Consider the following 21,082-nt stretch of genomic DNA (forward strand, 5'->3'; position numbering starts at 1 on the left):
CCACCCAATACACTCTGTTGTTGAGGTGTGCACACACACAGTGCTAGATGCATTACAGATTTTTGTGTTTATTATTGCAGAGTGCCAGAGCAGGTGTGCAATATAGTTGGATTCAGTGCTCATGGACTTGCCTTTTCATTTCAGGAAGTCAGGAAGTGAAAGCAAGGGTGGCTATGCTAATTTTTTTTTTCACCTTCTGCTCATTATTTTGTGATTCATACATCAGAATGCTTGAATTGTTAAAAGTTGACCAAGCAAAGTTTATTTGGAAAGGCATTTCCTGCAAGTAATTTTCCATTCTCTTACTTTCACTTCTTTTACAACATAAATTGCAAATGTTTTTGCTGCTGAAGAACTAAATTACAAAAATCTGCTCTTTCAGAAAGATAGTAGATAAGCACTTGTAGATTTTTTCATATCCCAGAACAGATACTAACATACATATTTGCATTTTAATACTTCTACCAGTTTTAATAAAAATAGCTTGTTCCATACTCTAGCAGAACAGTCCTATACATGGATACTCAGATGAAAGCCCCCTTGAGTTAGATAAGGGCAATAGGTAAAAAGTGCCACCTTTGTCAAAGAAGCAGAGTGAATGACTTGGATCCTAAGATGTTTAAATGGCATTAAACATTAATGACTTGGATCCTAAGATGTTTAAATGGCATTAAACATTAATGACTTGGATCCTAAGATGTTTATTAAAGGAAGTTATCAGAAGCTAAGATTGCTGTCCATTCCTCTGTCCTGTCCTCCTGCATCCCATCTGACTTTGTTCAGGAGTCATTCTCCCTAACCCTCACTGACTCTCCAGGAGGAGGAGACAGGGAACTTTCCTTGTGTGATATTTAATAATCTGATCTTGTTCCTGTTTCATTTCTTATACAGATTATTCATGATACTGTAATGACAGCTAGGACAATAAACTTCTAGGACTTCTGGTTTACATAATTCCTTATACTCAAAATATACTACTGTTTATCAAATCTTTTGGGACATGTACAATTTGGTGAGAGAGAGACGTGTCTGCTGGGATTAACAGAGTGGAGGAACTTTCATGAGATTGTGGAAACAAGGAGAGAATACTATCTGAACTCTCAAACAGGCTTGCAGATTCACATCTGGGCTACCACCTCCAAACAGGAGCCTCATGCTGTGTTTCCTGATATTTGCTGTGTTATTTGCATGTCATATAATGATCCACTGCTGATGATCATTACAAATAGTGGTGCTTTTATTTACAAATGGGGAGTTGGTTTCTAGTTATTCTTGCCAAGTACAAATAGTGAGTGTGTAAACAAAAATTACTGGGAATACTGCTTGCCTCTCCTGCTTAGGTCTCTTGTACAACCTCTTGCTCTCTTTTTCGCAGTACTGTAACTAAGGCTGCCAACTGATCAGAAGTGGGTGGTGGGGGATAAACATATCCCAGCCTACTCTTGTATTTTACCAGTAGCTTGATGAGCAGATGATTTTTTTTTATAAAATGGAAAATAAATATTTTCACCTGTTCTGCATCCACATCAAACTGTTCTTATAGGTACAGAAGCAGGGGCTACCAAAATGTTGGAAACCTTAGCTCTAACACCACTGTGTTTCTAACTGCTGTCATGGTCAACTAGTGTGGTAGCTATATGCAGTTGTTATACTTGCCCTGTTTCCTAGGTGAGCACATCCATGACCATTCAATGGTAAGCCAATAGTCCAATACACACAGTCATTTAATGGGTGCTCTGGTAGTGAGGGAACAGATCCATGACCAGCAGCTCTGGTTCACTGCACAATATTACTAGTGGTAACATTATTCCTGTTAGAACTCCCTTAATTTATTGCTTTGGAAGCATTTTCATGATGAGTTTATAATACTATGATTGACTGGTGGCATTTCCTTAATACAGGTGATTACTATCAAGGTACTTATTTAACAGTGTAATCATAAGCATGTTTACTTGGAAATGAGTCCCATTTAATCCAGTGCATCTTGTTCCTAGAAAAATATGATTAGGAGTGCATTGAAAGTCTTTCTTTTCAAATTCTATTACCCACAGGGAAACAATTTGTGGCTTTCCAGGTGTTTTAGACCACAGCTCCTAAAATCATGTATCTGCATGGCTAATGGTCAGAGACTGTAACAGTTGTAGTCAAACAAAATTTTTTTTGAGGTGGGGCAGCCACACAAAATACAGAATTGCTGAATTCTTAGAAAAACAACTTAATAAAGGATACAATGCTAAGTCACTTATTTGCACATTTACCAGCTCAGGTGGGTGGTTTATGTGCACAGGCACTGTACAGTTTGAGATGGGAACCTGTAAATTTGTACAGGATGAGTTCCCATCATAGACAGTACACTATTTACTAAGATAGCCAGGTGGGAAAAAAAGGACAGGACTTCTGTACCTTTAGTAGGCCTTCAGCAGAGGAGTTTCAGCTGATCAATTGCTGAAATTCCCTTTTGTTACCTGTTTACATAAATGGGCCATGCCTCTCAGCTGTTATAGACAGAAACAAATGTTGATTTTGAACAAATTTTCTCCCCTTGTTTCTTCCTTGTACTCACTTTCACAGCCACTCTTTTCCAGTTAAGAATCCCACCCAGGCATGAGACTAGCACAGCTGCAAAGAGAAATGTAGAAGGCTACAGTCCTCCTTTTTCTCTTCCAGACTGCCCTGTTCATCACCATCCTTTTGCAGATGTTCAAATGTCTCATATGGATTTCACGGAAGAAATAGATGCTTCATGTCACATTCCAGCAAACTGATATCAACAGAAGCACATGAGGGGTGATCATAGGAAGAGTCCTGCTAGGTCAGCCATATGACTGTAAAGTCTACCATCCTGCTTCCTACAATGATAAGCCAGATGTTACCAGGAAGCCTTGTGTTTCTTCCCAAAACTGATATTCTGCCTCTGAAATTGCAGACCCCATAGCAAATAGTCACTTCCAATCCTCCTTTTTTATGGTAGTGAGTACCATATGTTAGGTGTTGCATGAAGAACTTCCTAGTCTGCAGTCAATTTCATGGGGTAACCATGAGTTCAACTCCCATCATTCATAGCAGAATGACCATAACTGTGTAGAACAGAGAATTCAGCAAGTATAGCTTGCCCAAACACACACACACACACACACACACACACACACGTAGTTTAAATTCCATCTTCTGCACAACTCTTACAGGTAAATGCCCTGCCCTCTTTTGCATCTAGCCACCCTACTTCAGTGGTGCTGCTGTGGGATAACTTACTTGGAAAGAGAAAATGACATTTGTGATTGAAGCAACAACAGGCAGGCAGGGGGTGGGTTCATTCAGAGAGGAAAAGAGAGAGAGCTGCAAGGATTCCATTCCTCTTTCTCCCCATTTTTCTTAGCCAATGAGTTTGTTCTTAGAAGAATACTATGGTAACTATTTCCTTAAAGCTGCCTACTCATTGCAATGGCATGTCTGTCCTAGTATTAAAATTCAAGCACAGCATATTTTCCCACTTCTCATAGAACTGTAACTTGCTTTGACTTGCAGCCACCTTATCCTACCTTCAGATCTCACCAGGCTTAATGTGCAGTTGCTGTAGCAAAGACATCAACTCCTGGGAAAAGAATGTGGAAAGCCCTACAACTGCAATATTTAGCACAATTGGAACAGGAGACACAATCCACGTGACTGATAGCATGTCTGGGTTTTCCCTTATAAGGAAGACGGGAGAGAGGGAAGACATCTGTTTTCTGTTATGTTAGCTTAGTATCTAATGTCTCTAATTTTACAGAAGGTTTTCTAAAACAAAATCAGCAACTTTAAAAAATGTTAAAAGTGCAATACTGGGCAAATATGGTCTTTTCTTAGAGGAAGTAATTTACACCAAGTTTGTGTGAAGTGATTGTATTCCCTACGTGGGAGGAGAGACATTTGCTCCCCAGACATTAAATTGTTTGGTAACCTAGCAACAAAGGAGAAAAGTGGTAGGTCAGACTTCATTATTTAAGAAAGAAGCCATTACTTCGGTGAGGAATACAAACTTACGAATAACGTCTGCAGTTCTTGTGCAGTCTTGATTATGTCCATGTTTATTCCAACAAAAGTCAAACTGTACTTCACGGGAGGATGTATGAGAGACTGTGCAGTGGGGAGTGAAAGCCCAGTCCACTCAGAGAATTAGCACCCTAATCCAGAATGCAAACCAGAATTGGGCTAAATGATTAGTTTCATGAAAGCTTCTGAGAACTGATGTGAGAGCACCCAAAGATTCCCTGTTTAGATTGGGTAGTTTGAAGCTGACCACTAATTCTCCATACCTAAGAGATGTAGACCTGCCTCATTCAGGTCACCAGAGCTATCCTGCCCATTAAGGAGGCACTGAGCATTTCTGATACCTCATATTGTAAAGATGTCCCTGGCAGATGTTGCTAGCCGGGAGATGCCATGCAGTAAAGAAGTGGTAGGCTTCAGTCCTCCAAACAGTTGTCACATTCTCAGGTTGCACAAATAGTAAAGTATCAGTAACGACAGGGTCAGCTAATACCATTGTTACCTTAGATTCTCCAGAATGGGGTTTCAGTCTCCCACCCCCACCCCCCAACTGTTGTACATATATATGAAACCACTGAGTGGGTCTTCTGGAGCTTTGCAATGCTGCTAGTGGGCAGTTCTTCTGACTGGATGGTGGAAATTCAATCTGTTCTGGGTGGAGCTCTACTCCCCCTTAAGAGGCAGGTTTCTAGCTTGGATATGTTTCTTGAGTCATCTTTCTCACTTGCCTCAGTGACATGGGTTACCTTCTACCAGCTTTGACCAGTGGCTTAGCTATGCACTAGCTTGAGATGATCTGGTTTCAATAATGTATGCTCTCATGATCTCTGCACTAGATTAGTACTAGGCTCTTAACATAAGGCTGTCCTTGAAGACTGTTCAGTATCTGGAGCTTGTGCACAATGCAGCAAGACAAATTAAAGACAGGAACCAGAAGGTCTGAACACGTAAGATCAATTCTGATCTGGTTGTGTTGGCTACCTGTATGGAAGATGGTGATCTGGAAGTGAGGGGTTTGACTTTACCCGTTTGTCATGGTCAGATCACTTCCTTGTGAGGTTTGAGCTCGGGGCCAGTTTCCCCCTCTGTAAGGGTGCAGACCCTATCATTCTGCATGCATTTGCAAGAACACATCTATTATACTAGATTTTTTAAAAATTGCCTTGAGTATGGTACGTAAGTGCAGCTGCAGGTCAAAAGGAACACAAAATGATTAACAAGAAAGAAAACAGGTTAGAAGTTACTGGCACAGTAATTGACTAAGCCCAATTAGTGGTAAGCAAGATAAGAAGCAGGGAAGGAGCAGATGTGAGGCCCAACATATTGCAAGCAGAGTAATACAAAACAATATAAAATTTATTCTGTAGGGACAATTGTGGCTGGCAGCACATTCTTATACATTTCAACTCAGATGTAAGACCCATTGAGTTAAATTGGAAGTGATCTCATATAGGTGGGTATAGGATTGTACCTTAAAAGTTAACTGTTGCTGCTAAAACCCTAAAGTCTGTAGTGAAGGAGGAGGATGCTTTCTAGAGTAGCTAGGATCAGGGACTGATATATCTGTCTATTTCAGTATCTCTTAATTTAGCATTAATTCAGTCTTACGTACATTTCCACATCAGTTTACTTTAAAAAAATAATCCACACAAAATTTGTGAATTATTAGTGTGCATTTCTCTTAATATAAGCATTTTGTTCATTCTTGCTTAATGTGCACATTTCTTTGCAAACACTTCTCCCTAGTATAATGTATTTTGTGCATCATTTCCCCCAATATGCCTCTATTTCTCCACATTTCTCTCTATTGTATATATTTTACATGCATTTTTAATTGGAGAACTTTGGAGCAAAATTTGGAAAAGAGCAAGGATAACTACATTTCAATTTCAAATGAATGAATTTCTCCCCCATTTCTGCCTAAGACTATATTGTAGAACCAAGTTTTCTAGAAGGGCATTGACCACCCCCTCCCACTTTGGTTGAAATGGATTCTTATATGCATAGTCTTTTAATAGGATAATGGGAGTAGCAGTAGTTATACTGCAAAATGGGATAAGCAGTTGGGTTTCTGTTCTGCAATGGAAAGTCAATAGATAAAGCTACAGAAATGCATAAAATGAGTCAGTTAATCCAGGCCAAACACAAAACATTCCTCTTACTAACCTACCCCACTTCCTTATGTACAGTGGTGTGATAAGAGCTGACAGGAATTTGCATGCTCAAAGAGTTTCAGACAATCTTCTCCAAAAATGGAAACAGCAGTTCCTTCTCTGAAAAGGAGGAAATGGAATGAATGTATGAATTTATTGTGTATATCAAAATCCAGGCAGTCAGTTGTATGATTAGAAGGACAGTTCAGAAGGGAACACTTATTTTTCTCCCACTGGGTGTGCTCAGAAGACAGCTACCATGGTGAAATCCTCACCCTCACCTACACCCTGGGCTTCTAGTAGGCTCTCATAACATTTGCCAGCAGTTCTAGGGATGGGTGAGAAGTTTGTATGGATCCTCGTTTGATAAGAACTGAAACTGACAGATGTATCCAACCTGGCCTAGGGCTTTGAGTGCTTAGCTTTAAAAATACAGGTCTGAATCCCTAAGTGCATATTTTTATAGTGCCAGAGTTGGGTCTTTATCTCTTTTTTTTTTTACTTTGTTTCAGTTTATGTTTGCTATTAACCAAAATTCGCACATTTATTCATGTAGAGAGTGAAAGAATTTCACATTTGAACAAATATGGATGTGGACAAAAGCAGCATTGACTCCCCAAGGGGGTACATATGTGTATAATATTTGCATATGCTAATTTATATGTATAACACAGTCCTTGTTAAACTGGGATAGATTCTCACCAGGTGACCTGTGTGTTTGTCTGCTCTGTTGTCCAGCTGCCTGCTGCTGCTGAATAACTTCAGGGCTCTTCCTTCTTATAATTCTTTATTTGTAAACTAAACTTGGATAGGACAGCTCTTCAAATAGAGCACTATCTTTTGTATAGAGCATATATGGCTATTTCAAGCTTGTCTGAAATCTCTTGCTCTAGTTCTCTTGATCCTCAAATTAAAGGCTGTGAAAGGAAGGGGCTTCTTTCTTTTTCTTTTTCTTGTATATTTGATATAAATAGTGGCTTGATTTGGAGAAGCTTGAAAGGGTATCTTCTCCTCTCCCCCACCCCCTAACCTATAAAAGCTATTACATCAGTGAACATGCCTCTGAAAGACAGTGTTCAAAACAAAGATACCAATAGCAGATAATCTTCTCATCTGGTTGACAGTTTTAGCAACACCACCCTTGTACCTTATGACAGCTGTGTAAGAACAGATTCCTAATGAGAATTGTTTTGAAATCTTCCAACTTGTGATTCCATTTCCCCATTGGATGAGCACTTCCCTAACCAAATTGCAATTGAGAAATAATTGAACCCTGTCTACATTCTCAGCATCAAGTCATTCCTGTATAAGGCACCTTCTTATCCCTTGTGTTTTCTTAGAACAACTTCTCCCAACCTGGTGCCCTTGAAATGGTTAAGACTGGAGTCCCATCATTCCCAGCCAGCAGGGCCAATGATGCAAATAGGTTAAATGCAATATACACTTACACACTTGATGAAATGAAACGGACAGTGCCACAAAAACGTAAGCCAGAATAAATTTGTTTTTCAGGTGCCACAAGTCTCTGTTGTTTTTGCTGCAACAGACTAACATAGTTACTCCTCTAGTACATGACATGCCTTGCAGACAAAAAGAGGACAGATCTTTCTGCCAATGAACTTCCAAATTACAATTTGATGAAGGGAAACAACAGAGAATGGGGAAGGAATGGGAATAAACAGGAAATAATGTGTGTTATATGTAATGCACTACACTGGGACATATGCATGTTCAACTTTCTAGAACTAACTTTGGTTTTTTCCCCCTCAAGGGCATCCAACACAGACTGGCAACTGATCAAAGAAAACTACTGTTGTTAGTTAATGTTTTAAACATACACGTTCCTCTTACTTTTCAGGTTAATTGGCACAGCATCAATAGCACTCAAGGAACTAGTAGGCACTCAGAGTAGATCGCTTCCATACAAGCTTGTTCCCTTGCTAAATGAAAAAGGACTCGAAACTGGAGTGAGTGACTTGCTTACTTGTATTAATTTACTGGATCAAATATTCCAATAACATAGGAAATACTGCACCTACAAATATACATAGGAAAGCTACAGTGGTTGGTATAAATGCTAAAGATGCAAAATATATGTAAAGGCAGCTAGAGGAATAACCAAGTGTGTTTCAATAGTATTTTGCACAATCAATGTACTTTTATTCCCTTTGTATTTCACATAACTTCCTTTGAAGTTGTACTTTTATTGAAGGTACCTGACAACAGTTCAGGGTTGGTAGGCACACAGAAACTCTCAGTAGAATCTGGGGTCCTCAGTCTTTTTTGATTGGTAAACACATTTTGAATTTTGGAAGCAGGTCATGGGGCTCTCACAAAATGGCTTCCTTTGGAAGCTTGACTATTTATAAAATAGCTACCATGGTAGTCATGATAAGTCACAAAACACTCATTTCTCAAAAGCAAACTTGTAAGACTTGCTCAAGAAGCTAATTACAAGACAGAGGTGAAGTATGAGCTCTAAAACACAAAATCACTCATTGAACCTAAAGACAAATGGCTTTGGAGGGTAACATTTTATTTTGCAGTATTTCAACCTTCCATTTTTAAAGGACAAAGAATATTTAAGAAATCACAAAAAATGTGAGGGAAAGGGAGCCTTCAGTCACCAAAAGAGAAGTCTGTAGGTACTTTTGACCCCACAGCAAGCACTTTGGAGAGCCCAGCACTGAATAGTCCACATTAGATTATTAATAAAGTCTGTAAAATAAGTATGTATCCTTATACATAAATTTTAGTGTCTGATGTAAATGGACTCCCTGCTGCACAATCTTAGAACTGGAGTCCAGCATTATTATTTTTTAACTAGCAAAGAACTACAGTGCCATCTTTTCTGCCTTACTACAGCATAGGCTATAAGGATTCATCATGTACTAGTTATATATAACTTACCATGAATTGCCACTGATTTATATCTTCTGTTCTGGGTGGCCATTGATTTGTAACAAGAAATTCAAGCAACATGAGTATGCCTGTGACTCATCTTTGCTGCTGACCTTCGTTGTCTCATGATGTACTTCTTTTGAAGGCCTCTGACATTCAAGGGGACTATTCACAGGCTTGGAGAGCTAGATGTAGTGGCTTCCTGCTGAATGGCTATGAGCCCAGGAAGCCATGGAGTTTCCAGGGCAAACAGACGGCACTGCTTCTGGTTTTGGATGTTTACAGGCTGTTTGTTTTATCAACAATGCTTTGAATATATATGCAGTTAAAGTATTCTGACATGCAGAGTTGTGAAAATAAAATCGTGAGTTGTATGGAAAATCATACACACTGCCTTGAGTTCCTTGGATGAAAGGTGGAACACAAATGTAATTAATAAACAAACAAACAAAGCTCATGCTAATCTGAAACTGAATACGAGGCAGTCCCTATCATTAATAGCTACTTAGGAACCAAGAGAGCTTATGAACCTAAGCAAGCTTTAGAAATATTTTATTTGAAGCATGTGTCCTATGACAGACTACCTTTGATGTTTAGACTTTGTATGATATAGATTTTTGTAATAGGGCAAATGGGTGTTGTTGTTTAAGCTCAGTAGGCTGGTACAATACCTTCTGTGAAGTAGTACTTTTAAGGCTTGGACAATTTGCAATTTTTCTTTTCTTTTAATTTAGGCAACCATTGATTTGGTGGTAGGATATGAGCCACCAGCTGGACCTCCAAATCCAAATGACCCAGGGGGAACTAATACTCAAGGCACTGAAGGTATGTCATAATTCTTCAGTGTTTGCTCCCTCCTACTCCCCTAAGGGTTTTAAAGGATTACATGAAGATTAGTAAGAACTCAATCTGTCTGGACATAGTTTAGTGTTAAATGCAAGAACATTGTGCACTGTCCTCTTTACTCCTCTGGTACCGTGTTGAGGAGGTGGAAATCATCACTGGCTTTTAAATGTTTGAAATATCCATTACATATGAATGCAGAGGTGGTGAACTCTGGTTGTTTTAACCATGGTTAATGAACAAGTCAGACCCCTAAATGATGGCTTAATCTTGGCTTGTAACAGGGAGCTCTAGACTGGTTAAAAATAGAACTGCCTACTCCTGATCTCCTTATTGCTGTGCCAGAGAAGGAGTGGTGGCTAGGGGAATGTATAAGCATGAAGTTCGTGCAGGCTAATGTACAGAATACAAAACCAAAAAGTTAGCTTTACATTTGAAAAGGTTCAGTGGTAAACAAACAAACAAAACAAAACTGTCTTAAGCTACATTTATGGATGCATGGTAGGCCCATGTGCCGGTTTAAACCTATTGCTGACCTAATCACGTGACAATAAGGTAGGGTCATCCTTATCTCCCTTTACAGCCAAAGGGAGATAAGGATGAAACAAGCCGGACCTTCTTTCCAGTTCTCAGAATGGCAGAGTGTGTGCCTGAAAGATCAGGTCCATGACACCAATAATGTAGTAGAACCACGGCTCACAAGGATGCAGTGCCTCTGCTGTTTTATATTAGCAGGGTGCCAACAGCATCTGCCAATCCTGTCAGAATTCACCTTTACCCTGTGATATTAGCTACAATCCTTACAGAAGCTGGGGGACTAGGAATGCATTTTCTCAGCAATCTATAACTGTGAGCTTTTCCTGTTTTGGGGTGGCATGGTCTTCTGCATGTAAAATGCCCAGTGGTTCTATAAAAGATCTGTTTCCAGTGGAGATAAAACTGCTAGATTTTGGTTTGTTGATTTGGATAAACATTGCCTGAATTTTTGGGCTTTTCCTGGAGCCATGGCTATGGGCACTGTCATCATTAGTGCCTGTACTTCAAGATTGACCACTCCACCACTGCTTCCCTTGGCTCACAGCCCTTCTTTCAGGTGATTCTCCTCAGCTGAGCTGAGCTTGGCCAAGGAGAAAAGCATTTGCAGAGAGGAGCTGTGTGGTTGGCTGGCACTGGGAAGAGGAGCTTCATGGCCTTTTTGCTGCTAAAATTGGATACATATACCCTGCCGCCTCCTCCTTTATATATGACTTTGACTTAAACAAGCATGATTGTGACACATATAGTTTGGCTCTCTCAACTGCTTCTTAAAGGTATGAAAGAGAAAATAGAGTCTGTCAGTTCCACCTAATACCTGTATAAATCAAGTTAATGCCTGAAGCTCTCCATTCCAGTAATTAGTGCTTAAGACAGTTGCTGTTATGATTTAAAGCCTGTCCCAAATGTTAGACATTTATGTCATGAAAACCATTTTGTTAGTTTTAGAAAACTTTCTGTATAGTTAGCAATAAGTCCCAGGTGAGAACAGAGACTTGTGTTAGCAAGAAATATGCTTAGAGGCCAGGGTGTAACCTTCCCCTAAGCTACAAAAACTTGTTCTTCCAGTTTCATCAAGTGAAGTCAATGTTAAGCTTTAAATCTTATTGTAAGAGCCTGGTCTATTAAGTTTTTACATTTTTACCAGGTGTGGAACTTTATTTGCAAAATAGGAACTGAGCCTAAACAAAGGATTTGATTAATTTCCCCAAAAACAGAATAATAGTTATGCAAAATTAGCTTGTGGCACAAAATTTCTTTTAGCTGTGGGTCTGGAAACGGAGTTTTATTTTTTTTATATGTATATTCTAGTGTCACAGTACTGTATACAATCCTACCTCTTGTACTTTGAAGTAGTTCAGTGTATGCACAGTCTTATCTTTTGATAAACCATTTGTTTAGATTTAGAAATTCTAAGATGGATGCCAGTATGTTCATTAGCAGGTGCTCAGTTATTTGTTTTTTAAGATTTGGTTTCTGCTCAGTGGGAAATCTGATGATGGGGGATACTTTAAGGGAAACTGATTACAAAACAGTACTCTTTAGTTTTTAAACTGTTTAATGCCGGTTACTAAATATTCAGAATCATCTATTTAGGAAGCATGTGTAATGGCACTCTAATAGATATCTTTGCAATTTCACTATTTGTGGTAAAGTTTTGCAACTCAGATTTCTGAAGACTGACCAAATGTTATTTCACCATAATGAATTTCACAGTTTCAATTCCTGTTTAAAAATAAAAGTCACAATATTATATTTCTATCAAAGAGATTCCTGAAGTAAATTACATTTCTGTGTTGAAGCCTGGTCTGTTCCCATTAAGGTGACAATCCTATTGAATTCAATGAAATTGACTCCTGAGCAGAAATATATGGGGTTGTGCTGTAAAATTATTATACTTGTTATGCTGCAGTCGCAGTTGCGCTTGGGCAGGGAAGACAGGTGCGATCGCAGTTGTACTTGGGGGAGTGGGGAGATGGCCGTGATCGTGGTTGTGCATGTGCAGGGAAGACGGGTGCAATCGTGATCGTGCTGTCAGGGCGGGGGGGAGATGACCGCAATCACGGTCATGGTCGTGCAGGGACAATGGATGCGATTGTGGTCGTACTTGGGTGGGAGATGGCCGCAATTGCACCTGTCTTCCCTGCCCAAGCGAGCCTGCGATTGCACCTGTCTGTGGCCGCGATTGCGAGCACACTCGTGCAGCGAAGACAAGCGAGATCGCTGTCATGCTTGGCGGGAGAGGAGATGGCCGCAATTGCAGTTGCGCTCGTGCAGGGAAGACGGGTGCGATCACAGTCGTGCTCAGGGGAGAGAGGTGATCATGCTCGGTGTGGGGAGATGGCCGCAATTGCAGTTGCTCTTTGTTACTTTGTTGTTGTTTGTCACTTGGTTTCAAATTTTTGTGATTAAAAAACATTGGTTACAGAATGGATTAACCTTATTTACATTGAACCTTATGGGGAAATTTGACTTGGCTCACGACCAATTTGGGTCGCGACCAGAGTCATGGAACGGATTAAATTTGTGAGCCAAGGTACCAATGAAGTTGTGATAAGATTTTTCTTATCTGCTGGGAGTCACCAACTCCGCTTCCTTGCTCTCTTTACTGCAACAGGATTAATTGAAAAGATGTATGTCTTCAACAGGTGGAGAAGAAAATGAGGGTGATGAATATGCACCTGATGGTGAAACTGGTGTTCTCCCACAAGTTGGTGCAAGTGGCATCCATGAAGCACAGCTTGCTCGACGTATTACCAAAGGAAAGAAAAATCGGAAAATAGTTTCTAACAAACCTCAAGACTTCCAGGTTGTACAATTGCTAGATAATGTACTCTCTGATTTCTATGGACTGTACAACAGCTAAAAGGCCAGTTTTTAGAATACTGCAAGGCTGCAATACATATTAGGTTTCTTTTGTTTATGCTTACCTAGAGATAAGTCTTACAGATTGCAGTAACACTTGCTTCCAAATAAAATGCATAGGATTGCACTGTAAATGTCAGCTAGAAGGAGAGCTGATGCATGATAAACAGATTTATTTTTCTGTTCAGAGCTTTCAGAAGCTCTTGTTTAACTTTTGGAAGATTCTTTTCCCTGGTGTAGTGTCTTTGGCTTCAGTTTATCATAACAAAGGAGTGGTAGGAGTAAATCCCAGGATTTATGAGTAAAGTCTGGAAATATTTTTTTCTGAGTACCTCAGCAGCATTTGATAAGCTAACATACTAAAAGTGAAGATGTAAAACTATTTAAACATTCACCATAATCTAATACAGGGATTAAATAGTGTGCTATAGAGATGTCGAGCTCCAACTTCTGTTATCCCTTGGGTGGATGGGAGTTGTACTCCTAAATATCTGAAGAGCCCCAAGTAGAAGCTGTTTTATACAATTAAAGTTACCTAACTGGTAACCTAACTACCTAACCTACCTAAAATATCACTGATCAAATATCTGTACTTTTCTCTGTCAGATTCGTGTTAGGGTCATTGAAGGCCGTCAGTTGTGTGGGAATAACATAAAGCCTGTTGTAAAAGTATATGTTTGTGGCCAGACACACAGAACAAGAATCAAAAGAGGGAACAATCCGTATTTTGATGAGGTAAGTGTATCCTTTGCCAGGTGTCTAGGTCAAAGGCATATTTTTTAAACTTGATATAATTGAGATTACAAAATTATTAAAACATGTTTTTCTCTCAAAAGATGACCTCCAAGGTGACTAAGTAATTTCAGTAAAAATATGACAACAAAACTGCAGCATATGCTGTAGAATCTATATTTTGTGGACCATATGGACAAAATGGCTAAGGTTTGCAATTTATGTCAAAGCAAGCTTGCTTTGACATAAATTCTGTGCAATCAATGGCATTTACTGCTAGTTCAATATTATCAAGTCTGAATCAATGAACATGACTGCATCTTTCTTGGCAATTTATGTTGTACATGTGATATCTGCAATCCAGATCTTAGAGAAGGACAAGTCCATTCTACCTCCATGCCATCTGGATTGGTATTCTGTTCCTGCCTTAGAGTAAAAAGAAAAGGAATGTCTAATTTGGCTCTTAGTGTCTGATACAATATTTTACTGTATAATATTTTATTATTATAATATTTTGCTGCAAACTGACTCGAACGTCCATTGTGCAGAAATTAGGGGAACTGAATGGGGTGGATTAAACAGGAATGCCTGTGAGTTTCTGGAAAGATGGATGGGATACAAGCGCACCAACCTGAATCACATTACATTCAAATCAAGTCAGATTTAAGAATGTGCTTAAATATTATTTTTTTAAAAAGAGCAATGCAATTCTCTATTTCACACCTCTTCTTTCTGAAGACTTAGTATCTAAGATACTCCCCACTGTGCCTCATATCTTAACAGATGTTTTTCTACAATGTCCACATGACCCCTTCTGAGCTCTTTGATGAAACAATAAGCATTCGGGTAAGGAAAACTAACAATGTTCTTTATAACTGCCTCACTGTTGTTGTGCTTAACTCTTACGTTATTTTACTTCATTTTATTATAGTTATATGACTCTTACTCATTACGTGCTGACAGTCTATTGGGGGAATTTAAGGTAAGCATTCTTGATCATCTACTACATGTTGTCTATGGAATGTTCTTTGTACTCTTTCTACCCTCTTACCAAGGCTGCAATGAAAGGGATGGGGAAAAAAATTCAGTCCTTTTCAAAGATGGCTGCCATACTTTTTTCTTCTGGTGGAAAACTAGATGTGTGAATTGATTTGTTGCCCAACCTATCTTCTTACCAGGGATAATGAAAGGAACAACAAAAGGAGTGCACATCCTTTTGTTTGAGGGGATTGTCCATGTCATAGTTTGTACCTAGACTCAGAAGTTATTGATCTTCCCAACTCGAAATAAGGTTGCCTTCAACTCTGGTCTGATATGGGGAGAAATCTGCTAGAGTTATAAAAAACAAACAAAGCAGTAACAGACTGGATTTAATATTCTGTGAGAGAAGACTAACACAGAAACATTTTAACATTTGGTTCCATTAATAAAGACTCTGATACCTAGCATTTTGGGGCATAGTAACCTTTACTGCAAATGCTCAGTTGCTCTTGTTATTCTATGTATAAAATCTTGGATACTGGATAGTGTATCTGTGAGGAATCTGACCAGATCCAGTATTTAAAAAGGCGACTCTTCTGTGCCATTTTCATTGACTTCTTTGTTTCTTTGTAAGCTTATTTCAAAATGTTGCCTGTTAAGGTCTCAAATTGCTTAGAACCCAGAGGAGCAGAAGGATGCCTTCCTACCCTAGCAAACTGCTTGATTCCAGAGGTTTTCAGGAAAGGCTATGTTACATAGGTAGTCAGTGAGACTCATCTGTTGGAAATATGGGGGGAAGCCTTTGCTTTTGCCTTGCCCCAGTTCTGGAATACCTGATGGGTGCACTTGGCTTATTCTTTGATGGATTTCTTTCTTGATATACTTGTTTTAACCACTCGTTGGCCTGTTAGATATGTAAAGATATGGCCTGTTAGATATTTAATATGTAGATATTTCCAGATTATATATTGTTGTGTGTATGTGTTTTAAGCTTGATTTATATTATCCACTGTGGTACTATTTATTTTGTCATTTGGGTGCTTTATGGATGCTTTTGGATCCGTTATGAACTACCCTGAGTGCTTCATATTCTCTTTATTTTGCTGTGACATAGATAGCCGTGAAAGCGACAGCAATTGTTCTATGCTCTTTTTTTTAACCTGAAATGACATGATTGCAGTGTCATTCTGGGATGATTTGCACTGGTGGGGGAAGGAAACATGGCTTATACCCTAAAACTAGGGAAGTGAAGGCAGGGGTAAATAAGGGAACAGTTTATTTATTTTATTTAGCACTGTGATAAACCATACTTGAGGTTGCTTACAAAAAAAAAATATGAATCTCAATCAAAAGTTTGTATGTATAAAATAACTTAAAGCAGTAATAACAACCCCATACAATATATCATTGGACAGCCCTTACCTTAAAAATGTCCTCTGGGGAAATCACACACCATTAAGACCCTTTTTTAAGAACTGAGAATGGGGGAATATGCATTTTTTCATATTTCGATTTACTTAAAAGACTGCATAAGAAGAAAAAATTGATTTAGCTATGTGACTGAAAGCAAAGCCAAATACATAGTACTTTACTTCTGAAGATATAATGTTTAAATATTTATAATATTTCAGATTGACATTGGATATGTCTATGATGAGCCAGGTAAGTATGTGGGGTTTTTTAGGCAGAAACTCTTAAATTGGATCCAAATTAAAAGTGTGTCATTGAGCCATGGTTCACAGGGTTAAAGCATTAGAACTTTTGATTACCAAAAAAAATTACATCATCTGTCAATATCACCCTCCTTGGACATTTCCTCTGGACAGAATCCAGTAGAATGTTTTCACAACAATGCATTCCCTTCCATCCCACTGATTTAATTCTGCAGGTAGCCTCAGCCCCTGCACAATGGCACTTTAGCACCTCTGGGGCAAGTTGAAATGAGCAGATATGCCTATTTCTAGAAGAATGCAGGTTGGCAGAGCTCTCACAAGGGAGCTCTGCTGACCTGCCTCCTTCCAGAAATGAAGTTTTCTGCTTGTTTTGGAAATTCCCCCAAGAAGCACTAAGCCTCCTCTGGGTAAGCAATGGGTTCCTCTTGTAGAGTTCGGTCAAAAGGACCTGCTGCTTGCTTGGTGGAACTGGTTTGATAGAAAAGAATTTGCAGGCTGGAAATACTGTTGGATACTGCCCTCTGAGCTTGGCTGAGATTGTCACTGTAGCTGAGGGGAAATGGCTTCTCTAGCAGCAACGTGACTGTTACAAGCTTCCACAGAAAGTAGTGACGACTACCAGTCTAAATGGCTTTTAAAAGGGTTTGGACAGATTCATGGAGGAGGAGGCTATAAGTGGCTTCTAGCCTTGCTGGCTGTGTGCTACCTCCTTTACCAGTGGTGGCATGCCTGCATGCAGCAATTGCTGAGGAGCTTGGCCGGGGGAAGTCTTGCACCCATCCTGCTTGAGGGATCCTGTGGGCAGCTTGTTTGCCACTGTATGTACAGAATTAATGGACCTTTGGTCTGATCCAGCATGGCTTTTCTTATGTTCTTATGTCTCCCTGGCCAAAGTCCAACATGCTAACCTCTGCATTGCTCTTTGCCAGCTCACTGTTCTATGATAATTAGCTGATTCTAATAAATTTGGTATTATGCTATGTATGGGGTATGTGTAGATACATGCCTACACATATGTATGGGGACTGTCATGGTGAGTGTCTGCACTTTAACATTTATTATACCACTGATCCAGACTTAGTCATATGTGGAGTAGCCCCAGTGGAATAAATGGGATTTCAGTGGATTTGTTGTACATATGACTAAATCTGGATTCAGTCCCTACTATTTTCCTACAGCAGGTCATGAAAGGACAACTCTTAATATGGTGGTCCTCAGCAATGCAATTAAAGCTGCAGTCCTGCCTCCCCTTACTTGGAATTAGTTCCACTGAAATTAGTGGTGCATACTTCAGAGTAGGCATATATTGAATTACACTCAGAAAGGTGTTCCAACTGAAAGCACGCTAATGAAAATCATCTATAGATGTTTTGTTGTTGGCATAGGTAACATCACATTTCTTAACATTTATGTAGCCAAGATAGCATAGCAGTTTCCAGAGTAGCAGCAACAGTACTTTTTTAAACAATTCTGTTCTACCATGCCATAACCACTCTGATTAAGCTCCAGGTTTTTGTGGTCCCATGGGCACCAAAGTACCCATCACCTTCCCCCACTTTCCTCACTGTTATTGCATCTTATACATGTCTCCATCTTACAAAAACATAGACAACACACTATTTTTAAGGGTTACAATATTATTTCCCTGAACGTCTACTTTATATATTTCTTTTCAGGACATACAGTCATGAGAAAATGGCTGCTTCTAAATGACCCCGAAGATGCAAATTCTGGTGCCAAAGGGTACTTGAAAGTCAGTATGTTTGTTCTCGGAACTGGAGATGAGCAACCAGTAAGTCTAATATGTAAATAGATACTCAACCCCCCCATATTAATATACTTATATCAGTTACTTCATCCTGATATCCATGCCAGGAATTACATTTGGCAATAGAAAAACCAGAATAAGTAATTGTGCTTACTGTTTATTTCTTTTCCCTAGTTCTGCTTGCTCTGCTACTTCCCATCCTATCACTACAGTGCATCTTTTCTATGGCCTTCTACATTGCTGCCTTTCAAAGGTACATCTTCTCTTACCTTTTCCCTGTTTCTCGTCTTTTGGGTATAACTTCTTCTTGCTAATAATACTGCTTTTTCTTGCTGTGCACAGATGTTTCAGTAAATCACAAAGAAGACTGAGTATTTCATGAGACTACCTGTGTTCCCCCTCTATGTACTATGCAAATAATAGTACATTTATTATTAATTAGAATGATGAATTTATATCCTACTCCAAGTGCCATTTGGCACAGATGTCCGTAGAAGTGTTAGTCCATTTTCCTAAGACAGGAAAAAGTATGAAGTGCTTTATTTTTTTCTTATGTGATTCTGTGGTAATGTGAAACATCATAGCTAATAGTGATGTTATAATGATTCGCCCCAAGGCTTCAGCGAATGGGGCGGCATAGAAGCCTTCTAAATATAAATAAATAATGTGCATAATTTCAAAAATTATAAATCTGCCAAATTATGTATTTGTATTGTTGAAGTCATTCTACTGAAGGTGTATGAAACAAACCTCACAAGCGATGGTACTCTATAGAAACTACTGTTACAATAGAAGAGTCTCCCAGTACTTTGACCTGCTCACACTAAGACCATTACTGCAGGAGAAGCCGTGGGTGCCATCCTCTCAAGATGGAGATGAACCTCTGAACTCAGAGCCCACACTCATCCAGTGCAGAGCAAGGGGAGCTACTCCTGCTCTGTATTTTCTCTAGATAGCATGTTGGATGGGGAGAAAGGGAGACTTGGAGTGCTTCAACATACCTCATACCAATGTAGCCCCACTCTCCTCCCTCCCACCTTTTGAAACTCCTCTCTACCCCCACTGTGAAGTTACTTTCCCACCCTTGGAAAACAGCCAATGTAGTTCTTTCCACATCAGCAGGAGAGGTGTATAAGAGGTCCAGTTCCTATCTCTGAGGTTGGAGCGCTGTCTTTGACCCAGAAATTGGAAATCTGAACTATTTGGTGATCCAATGCTCTTGGTTGCACTTTTTGTATGTTATTAGAATCATATACTGGTTTTATTGATGCTGAATGGAATGCAGAAGCACAGTAAAATTCTATTCTTGTCAATATAAGTTATATGTCTACATCAGAAATTGACTTAAAAATTAAAACCTGTACTGCATCTGACAAGCCAACTTTCATTTCTAAAAACCTAGCTCCCCTTCTAAAGTAGTGTTGAGGGGATGATAGAACATCAAATGAGTGGCTAATGGTCCAACGCACAATTTTTGGCTAAGGACTGTGCAAGTATTTGTACTCCATATGCTAATTATTTGACAGTGTTCAGTGATTTTAACACTGTTTTTAATTTTTTGTCTGTCTTTTTATATGTTATAAAGTCAACTGCAGAAGCTTTTGTGGTGTCCAGAACCAGGTGAAATTATTCATGCGGTCACACATATTTCATGACTTATTAGCAGTGACAGATCTGTAGTATTTTTCGATGGAAGCCTTTTCAGGGGCAACATAGCAGGAGGAATGTGTGGCACTTTCACCCTTGTATTGCTTCACTCTGCTGACTTTCCTCCAGTCACATTTTAGATGTCAGGGAAAAGCCCTTGGCAAGGGAAAGTACCAACATCTTTGCTTACCTTTGCTACCCTCCCAGACACCATCCCCCATTGCCACTTTGCAGGAGAGATGCCTGGCCTAGGAAATGTGAGTTGGCTATGTCACATGTGTGAAAATACCCTTAGAACTGGGCTTAGTTTTCTAAAACATAAATGTATGTATTATTTTTGTGGATGCCCATAGCCAACAGAGCACTGTCTTATGCAAGGCACAGTTCAGTTTGGCCACAGCCTGTGGTTTCTCGGGGATACAAGGAAAGCACTTAGAAAAAGACCTAGAAAATAACTGGGGAGGCAGAGGTTAGGGTTCTGTATATAAGCAGCTCAGATCTGGAAAAACAATTCTGTGGTTCACTCTGCAACATTTTCAGATATTTGCTATTTAAGCAAGAGGGATTTTGTGGCCTTTTCTGTGGGAAAAAATGAAAATACATTTGAATGTGTCTCCAACAGGTGGAAAATAGAGAACGGGATAATGAAAATGATGATGTAGAGAGTAATCTTTTGCTACCGGCTGGGATAGTACTCCGATGGGTCACTTTTATTCTCAAGATCTACAGAGCTGAAGATATTCCTCAGAGTATAAACTTTATCATTTCTGAGTTTTGTGTAATTGAACTGGAAATATGTATGATTGAATTCTTTCACAAGCTTTAGCTGCTGGAGAGTTTGAGAGATTCAGAAGTTGTTGAAACATAGTTCTTCATTAAGCAGTTAATCATATAATTCCTGGTTTCTTGGTTTCAGTTTTCAGTCATCATTTCTTCTAATACTGGTTCAAGTCTTC

General features: G+C 39.3%; 1 protein-coding gene across 1 annotated transcript in view; it reads left to right on the top strand.

Moving 5' to 3' along the window:
• The window catches only part of MYOF (myoferlin), a 96,940-nt gene that overhangs the window by 11,399 nt on the left and 64,459 nt on the right, over window positions 1-21,082 (top strand). Inside the window, exons 4-12 of the mRNA XM_044420653.1 lie at window positions 8,041-8,149; window positions 9,818-9,908; window positions 13,109-13,269; window positions 13,932-14,060; window positions 14,841-14,903; window positions 14,989-15,039; window positions 16,670-16,700; window positions 18,388-18,503; window positions 20,749-20,875. Coding sequence (XP_044276588.1) covers window positions 8,041-8,149; window positions 9,818-9,908; window positions 13,109-13,269; window positions 13,932-14,060; window positions 14,841-14,903; window positions 14,989-15,039; window positions 16,670-16,700; window positions 18,388-18,503; window positions 20,749-20,875 — 878 coding nt within the window. The remainder of the gene's footprint in view (window positions 1-8,040; window positions 8,150-9,817; window positions 9,909-13,108; window positions 13,270-13,931; window positions 14,061-14,840; window positions 14,904-14,988; window positions 15,040-16,669; window positions 16,701-18,387; window positions 18,504-20,748; window positions 20,876-21,082) is intronic.

The sequence above is a fragment of the Varanus komodoensis genome, unplaced genomic scaffold, assembly GCF_004798865.1.
Source record: "Varanus komodoensis strain SLA01 unplaced genomic scaffold, ASM479886v1 scaffold11, whole genome shotgun sequence".
Taxonomy (NCBI): domain Eukaryota; kingdom Metazoa; phylum Chordata; class Lepidosauria; order Squamata; family Varanidae; genus Varanus; species Varanus komodoensis.